The 11,025-nt window shown below is 28.5% G+C and overlaps 1 protein-coding gene across 1 annotated transcript; it reads left to right on the plus strand.

The window, feature by feature from the left end:
- The first annotated feature begins 5,045 nt into the window (after nucleotides 1-5,045).
- LOC114175693 lies at nucleotides 5,046-6,120 on the plus strand. Its single transcript, XM_028060475.1, has one exon. The coding sequence runs from the start codon at nucleotides 5,127-5,129 to the stop codon at nucleotides 5,751-5,753; it is 627 nt and encodes a 208-aa protein (XP_027916276.1). The 5' UTR covers nucleotides 5,046-5,126; the 3' UTR covers nucleotides 5,754-6,120.
- The last annotated feature ends 4,905 nt before the right edge of the window (nucleotides 6,121-11,025 follow it).

The following is an 11,025-nucleotide window of genomic DNA, read 5'->3' on the forward strand; positions in this document are numbered from 1 at the left end:
TTTAAAATTTGTATGAGTGAAAAAAAAATTATATATTTTTAAATGTGCTAAAGTTTAAAGAATCTATTGTATACGAATATAAATACAATAAAAATATTAAATTATTAATTTATCATCGATCTTTCCAAAATTTTATGAAATTATTAAAAAATTTCAATTTATTTAACATCGAAAGTTTTATTAAAATAATTAAAAAAAAAAAACACAGACTAATTTGTGGGTTCGCATTTATATAAAAAGAGCCAAACTTGTAACCTGCATTTCGTGGGTTCAAATGGATTGAGTCGTCCGCATTGCCACCCGTATTACCACCAGTAACAAAACATTAGAATTATTTATTTGAAATTTTAATTATATATGTTTTAAAACTTTTAAAGTTTTGTTAATGAATGTATATTCATATTATATATGGCTATGTTTATGGTCCTTTAGTTATATTGACATCGTAAAATTGATTATTTACGTTATTATACGAAATTTTAATTAAAATAAAGTATGGAACGACTATATTAAATTTATGATAAAATATTTTTCTTAGTGAAATATAAATAAACTTATATTTATTATAAAAAGATATAAATAAATACATCGAAATAAAATATTATATTATTTATATGATATTTTATGAATAAAAATCAAATTAGATAATTTGTAGCCTTAAATCAATTAGGAGTCGAAACTTTTTTTAATTATTTCCACCCACATTTTTTTTAACCTCCAAATCAATAAGTAATTAACCATTTAAAAAAAAAACAAAATTTTAGTTGGTTTTGACATTTTTATTTAATACCCCAAATGGTAGAACTGGAACTAAAAAACTATTAATTACTCTTCCGTTTTACTCTAGAAATTAACGTGCAACATTAAGAATGACAATAAATATTTTACTTTTGTAGAATAAATTTATTAATATAGTTTCACTCTTTTAGAAAGTATCATACTTTAGGAAATATAAAAATTAACGTAATGATATATTTATAAGGAAAAATAGTTAATGTTTTGTTAAAACATCAATTCACTCAACAGTTTTCATAGACTAGATTTTGTAACCATTGTATGAAATAAAAAGGATAAATTAAATTAGATACGAGAAACTAATTTCATTTTTATTAATAGATAATAATATAATTTATTTAAATATTTATCTCCGTACATTCTTTTAAATAACTTATTCATAATTCGTGAAGTGTCAATTTTAATAGGAATTTGGTGTGATTTTTATATTTTCATTCAATTTGTTTTTAATAATTTTTCATGTAAATAATTGATTATTAGGTAGTATACTGAACTCGTATTATTTTTATTAGGTAAGTATACTGAACTCGTATTGTTTCTTCTTCATAGTTTCCTAACTTAATTTTAATATATATATATATATATATATATATATATATATATATATATATATATATATATTCAATCATTCATAATTTTTATATAATTATAATTTCTATATTGCTACAGACATTAGAAAAAATAAAATATGTATCATTTGACAATCAATTTTTTTGTTGAGAAATTTATCTTTGATAGAAAAATATTTCATTAATATTTGAAATAGAAAAAGGACGAATACGACATCAATGCTAATATGTCTTTTATATGATAAAGATGAAAAATTAGACAATATAGTTTCATATTTAATAAATATAAAAATAAAAAATAAGGATAAATTTCTAACATAAATATAAGGATTAAATATGTTTTAGTCTATAAATATGAACGTGAAATTAAAATTTGTTTATGTTTCAAATTTTGATACATTTTGATTCACATAATTTAAAAATAAATGGATATAATACTGCTAATTCAATTATATCAAATTTGTTTAATGTGTCAAACTCCTTTTAAGATAATATTTGAGTTTGCTACACATTTCAATTCAAATGTCAACCTTGAACATCGTTTAACAAATTCAGAAAAATTAATATCATTACTATATTCATTTATTTTCAAAGTTTGAAGTCTAAAATGTATAAGGTTTCAGAGAATGACAAAATTTAATTTCGCGTGTAAATTTGGAAACTAAGAAGATATTTAATTATAAATACATGCTAAATTATCTTTTTCAAATAAGAAAATAAAATTATCAATTGCATAAACCCATCATATTTTTTTCTTGAAAAATTGAGATATATCATGTATGTCGTTAGCTTTTAGCAATTGTTTTCTCCTCTTCAAACCAGCTGTTTTTTAAAATTACCACTAATTCAAAAACATTTAATCAATACTAGTTTTGATGAAAAGTTTATTGTATATTCAAATTTTTATATTACTTTTCTATAAAATGGTTAAATAATTAGATCATTAAAGTTTAGAAAGAAAGCATATATCAAGATTAGAAAACATTTAATTAATTACTGACAATATTTAAATATCAACAAAGAGATTAGAAGATTCATTTACATGGATATGTATGTGAGTATTAACAAATAGACAAATATGTGTTGGTTTCTAAGGAATCTTTGACATCACGCTCAAAAAATTACATGCACACTATTCCAACAGATTACATAAATATTGAATATAAATGCTACAACATCATTCGAACACTGATATCCTACCCAATTTAGAGTCAATTTGAAACAATGATGAGTATTTCTTTAGACTCAAGGGAGATTCCAACATTTATGTCAAAATAATAAAACAATTTATTTTAACAAATGTCCGTTTATAAAAGACATATTGTATAAATAAGATTTAATTTTGAGAATTAATTGAATTAATCGAAATATTAATAAAACAGGTTTATTTAAATATATGAACATAAAAAAAACATAATATGATACATAAACTATAGACTTAAAATAGTCTAGGTCAGAGTCTCCATTTATTTTACTATAAAAGGTTAATTTATGGAGAAATTTCATCACATTTTTTTAGTATGCTAGATTTTGTTATAAAGTCCGTCTCACATATAATCATTGATTATATTTCAATTCGTGCACAATTACAACATTACCCACTTATGATTTTAGCAACCACACCATGTGATATTGTATAACAAAACTTGTGATCTCCTCCAACAATCCTTAAAAACTAAATATAACCACGTAAATTAATTTATTTTAAACAGAGTAATATTTTATTTTATAATTTTATGATATTGTTTTAATTCAATTATGTCGAAAATCAAAATTTGACAATATATACACACACGTATCAAACAATATACTTTTAAAATAATATCCTTTAAAATTTATAATTAAAGGCACCCATGGGATGGGACCATAGATACCGTCAAATAATTCGCATGCATTATTCTAACAGTTATCGAATAATGAGACAAATACTTTTAAATGATGCACATAATAAATATTTAAATATTTACGCATATTTAATAGTGTTGTGTTTTTAATTAACGACATTCGATAATTATTTAAATTATTTTATTATATATATTTATGTTGACAATAAATTACTATTTTTTTCCCTTTTTAGTCTTTTGATTTTGTTTGCGTTAAGGAATAAAAGAGAAAGAAAAAAAAAACGAAATTGTGTTTGTTGATCCAGCCAACTATTCTTCTTCACTTATACGAGTTTACTCTCCAATTTAAAGAAAGTGTGAATCTAAAGAACTTTGTTGTGTATTTTATTTTGGGATTGACCTTAAAACTATATATTGAGTGAACTTTAATTCGAAACATTACTGTTGATGATTTAGTTGGGGGTAGACTTTTATATTAATATTACGACCTTTATGGTTTGATTTCATCCATGTATTCATTTATTATTTTATTTTAAACATTTAAGTATATCCCGACATAAATGGGTAACATTCGCTCTTACAATAATGTTTCGTTCACACATATTTGAAATCAGAAAAACGATTTTCTATGGCACTGTTGATTTTGATAAGCATAGCAGATAAGACATCGTCAATACCATGTGTCCGTTTGCATGGTGAAGATTGAATTTTCAATTAAAAAAAATCAATTAATGAAAGGTAGGGAGATATTTGATGAACCAAAAATGAAAGGGAAGGCCGACAAAAGTAAATAAAAAATGAAAATAAAAGTGTGATAAATAAATAATAAATATTGTTTTATGATTACTGGTGTCGACGGATTCTTGGTAATTGCATGGAAGAAACCATTGGCACCACGTAGATAACTTTTGGGGCTAAAGTACCAAACACTTCAAAGAAGAATAAAAATTATTGCGTAAAATATAAAAAAACTATTTTTATTCTTCGGCAATTGACTCTTTTGGCCAGTCACGAATAAAATTCGTAGTAATATTCTTTTCGTGAAATATCGCTTTACCTTTTGATAATTGTCGCGGAAAAGAGTAGATAATAATAAAAAGCATGTGGATATGGTCTTAGGTTTGGGAGAAGATAAAAAGAAAAAAAAGAAAGAAAATAAATAGTCAAACAGAAAAAATCAAAAGGAAAAACCCGCCAACACGACGAGACTCAATCGTAACCAACGCCAGACAATTGGCGCCAACAACATTAACAACATCAACAGCGTATGTTCGAAGGCTCAGAAACTTCTTTCCTTGAAAAATCAGCATGAATTTGTAAAAATTAAAAAATTGATTTTATGTCTGAAAATAATAATAAAAAAAAAAAAGTAAAATCCCAGAATCCAACAACAGCGCTCCTCCAGCGGTGGGGTAGGCCAAGACCAGTGACCACTCCAAAATTCCAAACCCCCAAAAGTAAATAAAAGAGAGAAAAAAAAAAAAAACAAAACCAACCACATGATTCCCCGATGTCGGTGGGCCCGCACCCACGGACTTCACACAGCATTCAAATATAGTTAAAGTGCCATAAATGAAACAAAAAATATCCTCCTCTTACCCCGCAATAATGACCAACGGATCCCACACGCAAATTTCATAATCCTTTTTTGTTTTAATTTATTTATTTATTAAAAACATTAAAATGAATTTAATGAAAAAGGAAAAAGAAAGCAGAATGCGGGTTTTTCTGCTATGCACGCGCCTGTCTCTATCTGCCGTTAATGAATGAATTAAAGTAAAGTAATCCTATCTATCACACTTTTCTCACCACTATATATACCCTTCACCCTATATTTCTCCCTCCACCCAAACATTTTCATTTTCTCTCTCTACACTCTGTTCTCCAAGCTTCACCCACACTAAACCCTCCTTCACAAATGGACCAACCCAAACCCACCAACACCGACAAGAGGAAACGAGTTCGGGATGACTCCGACTCGCTCCCAAACTCACTCAAACTCCCACGAGTTGACAACAGCAGCTCCTCCGAGTCTCACCGGGTTGACTCCGCCGAGTTCCAACTCGCCCGTGTCGACCCGGACTTCTTCAGCATGCTGAACGATGCGGAGAATGTGACGGAGCGTGACCCCGCCGTCGAGGTTGAGCACCTCGACTCTTTCATCAAGAGTTTCGAAGAGGAAATACTCGCTCCGCCTTCTTCCGACCCCAACCTACCACCCGAACCGGAGGTCTTTGAACCGAACCTTGGTTACTTACTGGAAGCATCCGACGACGAGCTAGGGTTGCCGCCCACAGTGGCGCCGTGCGAGGACGAGTCAAAACACGAAATCTTTGACTCGGGTCGGGTTGGACCCGAGGGAGTGGATCTGACGGGATTTTTAGGGTTTGAGGATGATATTGGGAGCTACGAAGGTTTTGGTTTCGTTGGGTACGGTGACGTGGATGATAACGGTGGCGGTTACGTGACTATAGATGGGTTGTTTGATCATGCGGAACCTGGCGCCGATATTTTGTGGCGGTCGGAGTCGTTGCAGGCGATGTAGGGGATGGTTTTTGAAGATTAATTAATTAATTAATTAGTTAGTTAATTAAGCTAATGGAAAATTTGGAAGGTGTAAAAAGATGTTAGGCGCCACAGGTAACAACATAGGTGGTTAGTTAGATGTGAAATTATTGTGTTAGGATTGTGAAAATTTGTTGTTTTGGTTTGTTCTATTGGACTGAAACAAACAAATAGGCCTTGACCCAGACTTGTTTTTTCATCTTTTTGTAAAATGTTCTTTCAAATGTGAAATTAATTATGTAGTTAGGCATGAATGGTTAAAGTTAAGATCGATGTTATTCTTGGCGAAAAAGCAAAGGCCTCAAGTTTGATGTTAGCGTTTAACCAGATTTAACCTTTTTAAGTTTTGTCCACGTTTTTTAATTTTCGATTTGGTTGGGTTATCCGTCAGATTCAGCTAAAAACATGTCATAAAGGGTTACGTATGATTTGTTCCTGAATTCGTCTTTTATTTTATTTTTTTCTGTTTTATTTTCATTTACCTATTTTAGCTTTATATCCATTATTTTCGAGAAATATCTGATGAGGAGTAAAATAAATTATGTGTATATTATTAAATTGCAATGGTAAAATCAGGAAATAAGTATTTCAATCACATTAAATTATAGGGTTAAAATAAAATAAAAAGTAAAACGTACTTTTTAAGTTCTTAAACTTAGACACCGACTTCAAAAATGAACGAAAATATAGTTTTAATCTAATTGAATTAAAAGACTTTTAGGTTGATGTTTCAGTTTTTCCAGCTTTAATAAAATTTATATTTAATTATTTTTAAATTTTAATTTTGAATCAAATGAATTAAAAATATATTTAATCTATTTAAAAATCAAGTGATTTCATGAAATTATGTACTAAGTTTTATGTTTTAAGTTAAAATATTTTCAACCAAATAAACAACGAATTCAAGAGCGAAACCTGACCCTCTAATATTGGGTTGCGAAATTAATTTTATATGTAGATTAAACAAAAAAGAGTAACATAAAGGAAGAAATGAAATTATTATTTTTTTATGTTGAAGTTAACATGTTACCATATTTTAGTTAATATGTAATTTTTTTCACGTCTATTATTGTTTAAGGATTCCAATTATGATGTGAATTAATTAAATGTAAATTATTTTAGTTTTTATTCTAGTGATGTTTAAGAATAAATAATTGGGTAGTTTACTCATTTTAATATCATTTGTTTATTTTAATTAATTTGTTTGAAAACAATTCAAGTGTTACAAAAAAGGAGTAATTTTTAATGATAAATAATAGAATCATGTGAGGTAGGATACGAAATGTCTAGATTTATTGACTTTATTAAAAATTGATATATAAAATATAATTTTTTGCGATATTTGTTAAGCATGTATTTCTTTAAAACTTTTCGCAGAGTTGAAACTATGCAATTCTGGATTATTTTGAACATGTTTCACCATTGTGGTGGTATCAAGTGCATTTTTTTTTAATGTTGTCCTTTTCTTTTTGTATCTCGAATGTTTCATGTTTAAACAGTTTTATTTTTATATTTTCTTTTCAAGGCTTTATATTTAATATCGACAGTCGGATATGTAATAATATTTGTCGTTTAGTGTGATAGTTACAGACAACTTCATTTTACCTATTTTAATTGGATAAAAAAACAAAAAACACAAAATGGGTCATAAATATTTATATTTTTACTTTATTAGAATTTTATGTTATTAAAATTTTGTTTTTTTTAATAGTCTAGATGTAGAGAATAACCGGAATTCTACAATAGAATGTAGAAAAGGTACTGAGAAAGAAATCCAATTTTACGACTCAATTTTTTTTTATTTGAGTAAATATGTTATTTTGTATTATGAAATTTATTTCTTTCCATATTCTTTCAACATATTTTATAGATGTGAGATTTTTTTTATCTCAAATTTAGTACTTGAAATTTACTGTAAATTTGGGAATACTTTATATGAAGGTAAAAAATAAAATAAAATAATGTTGTTAGGACCTTATCTTAAGAAGAATTAACGATAGTCTCTTCAATTTCATAATATATATATATATATATATATATATATATATATATATATATATATATATATATATATATATATATATATTTATGAAATTCTCATTTTTTTTATGTTGATATGCATTTATATACAAAAAAGGGAATGATATAAATTATGGATATGATTGTTAATAAATGAAGTATATTGTTTGCAATATATGACTGATATAATCAAAGTGATAGTATAAATTGAAATGAAAGCTAAACGGTAAATCGTGAATATAATCTATCTTAAACTACATAAGTATATTTTAAATAGTCATGCTTTAATATTTATGTAAAGTGAATTGTTATTGATTTACAGTTTTAATGCATAATAATTAGCTTTAACCTAATCTCTACGGTTTATAATTTTATAATAATATAATATTATTTACAAAATGATGATCAATTGTTTGAGTAATATTTAATTCTATTTTTATAAATTTAGTTTAAAGCTTAAACAATGTAGATGAAAAGAAAAAAGGCTAAATATGTTTTTTGTCACTTATTTTTCACTAAAAATTAAAATCAGTCTTTTTTTAAAACTTTGGTCAAATTTAGTCTTCAAAGTTTAAAAATAAATGAATTTAATCATTTTAACCAAATTTTGTTAAATTTATTTGATATTTTAAATACGTTTTATGATAGTATTTGATTTGTTTACACAATTTGATATATTTCCGTTTTAATGTTAGATGAAAAACACGTATGAAACATCAAATAAACGTAACAAAAATAGATTAAAATGAGTTAATCCACACATCTCTATATATGAAAGACTAAAATTTGTTTAAAATTTCGAAGATAAATTAATAACAAAATAATAAGAAACATTTTTACTTTTAAATATTAATTACGAATAATGGTTAGCTATTTAAAAATATATTTTTTGTAACAATTGGGTAAAATGAAATTTGGAAATGTGTATATATATGTTGATTCCAGAGAGAAGTTATAAATTTGAAGTCTTTTTCTATGTTTGATATGAGTACTAAGTTAGGTTTCTGTCTTAATTAAAACCAACCCATGTGGTAACCTTCCATTTTCAGTTAGGCAATCCGTAAAACTCTTTTATCAAATTAAGTTAAGAGATTTTGAGACCATCTTTGCAAAAAACAAAAAAAAAATGCTATATTTATTTACCAATATATCCATAATTTGTTTACTTGATTCTTAAGATTATGTCATATTTATCTATAAAAAATCACTAAAAAAATTTAAATTAAGAAAAAAACTATTATTAATATATTAATGTGAAAATCAACAAACTTACAACGTATGTTTTGTAATTAACATTACAAAATGGTTGGTATTAAAGAAACAGTATAGAAGTGAGTTAGAGAGGAAAAACTAATACGAATTTCGTGAAATTTACTTTTTCATATTATTTTTATATTTAATTTCGCTTTAGAAATATTATTAATTTTATTTTGCATACCGAAATTATTGTTAAAGAATGGGCTGAAGCGTTGCACTAATGGGCCAGAAGATTTTGCATTAGTGATGGATAATGCTGTTTTATTGTTAAATCTATTTCGACCAAGAAAAAAAAAATGAATCTCATAAATCTATTTAGTCAAAACTACAATTATACCTTTACATGCATCGACTCTGGAGTAATTTCAAAGAAGAAAACTAGTTGTAAAACCCTGGAATAAATTATAATTTTACATTTTTTTTTTACTCTCAATTGATTTAATGAATATTAAATACGAAATAGGCACAAATTTTACATAATTTTGTCATCCAAACTTTTCATGCAAAAAAATTTATTCTCACCTGTAGGAAAAAAAAAAGAAGATGCGATTTCTACACACATTTGTTTCACCTTTTTCCTTTATCTTTTGCACAATAGGAATGTCGAGAGGAGATAAAATACTTTATATAGTACGGATATTGTGACATCCCATTTTAGAAGATATTACTACCAATTAAAGCGTCACAACAATTTTGATAACGAGAACCATTCGGAATAAACATGAAACGCACGAAAGCAACTATTACAGTCATCCAAAGGAGTACTTAGAGGAAAACCTAGGCATACAACCATGCCACAATTAAGGAAAAACTAACGTAATCCAACAGTTTTGCAAAAAGGGGGTTGCCACTAAGGCAACTAGTACAAAAGGCCACATGGCCAAGGAACTACTCTTAAAACTTCCATACAGGGAAACTAGGCCGCACCACCGCTTCTCTCAGACCCATCCCGATCATTCCTCCCATCTGCTCCCACCAGAAGGTGATCATCGCAAAAGAGAACATACAACGGAAACACACACAAGAAAAGCAAGGGTAAGCTAGTGTAAATCAGTCTCATCATGTTACTATAGGCAAGTATTTAAACATTCCTTAACATGCAGCACACAACACAGAATATCATGTTATAGCAGACAAACAGGACACTATGACTCAATTATCCGGATACATATATTAAGATCGGATTCACTGGATGCCTGCACTCGTGGTGGCCTCTACTGCTCTGCAGAGCCATTGCCAATGGGTTTCACCCTACCACTCACGAGGTTAGCCTTCAAGCGTCTAAGGCCATTATCCTGCCAAAGACTAGGGCCTCCCGCTACTCTCACCACTTGGGCCAGTTTGCTCTACTTGAGACTCACTGACCCTTTAGAGTTTCGGGATGCGATCCTTACTTGAATCCTTATCTTAATATATACACTACACGCCACCATAAAGTCTCCCCACGAGACTCATGGAATTACGCCTATCACACGCCACCATAGGGTCTCTCCACAAGACTCATGGAATTACGCCTATCACACCATCATAATCATATTTCTCACACCACAACCACCACGTTGATCTCATACATACAATCCTCATGTTAAAACATCACAAAACCACAACTCCATGATCAATCTCATACCAAGCATGCCAGTTTCATTCATACGAACCCACATATACCCAAATATATTCACGCACATCATATTTAGAAAGAATAGTTTGAATAGTACATGCGACAAGTCACTCAAACAGCCAGGGAAACATAGCATTCCCTCGCATACTCGCTCAGGCGAGATGCTGGCCTCCCTGATGCAGCATATTCTCGCCTAAGCGAGATGAGATACAGAGGTCTTCACGTACTCTCGCTCAGGCGAGATGCGCAACGTGGGTTTTCCACGATTTCTCGCTCAGGCGAGATGCGCAACGTGGCAGCTTCACGATATCTCGCTCAGGCGAGGCCTTCTCGCCTGAGCGAGACTATGCGTCGCTCA

The sequence above is a fragment of the Vigna unguiculata genome, chromosome 3 (assembly GCF_004118075.2).
Source record: "Vigna unguiculata cultivar IT97K-499-35 chromosome 3, ASM411807v1, whole genome shotgun sequence".
NCBI lineage: Eukaryota > Viridiplantae > Streptophyta > Magnoliopsida > Fabales > Fabaceae > Vigna > Vigna unguiculata.

Bases quoted from the DNA above. Each gene is read 5' to 3' on its own strand.
- LOC114175693 (XM_028060475.1), top strand. From the start codon at position 5,127: ATGGACCAACCCAAACCCACCAACACCGACAAGAGGAAACGAGTTCGG.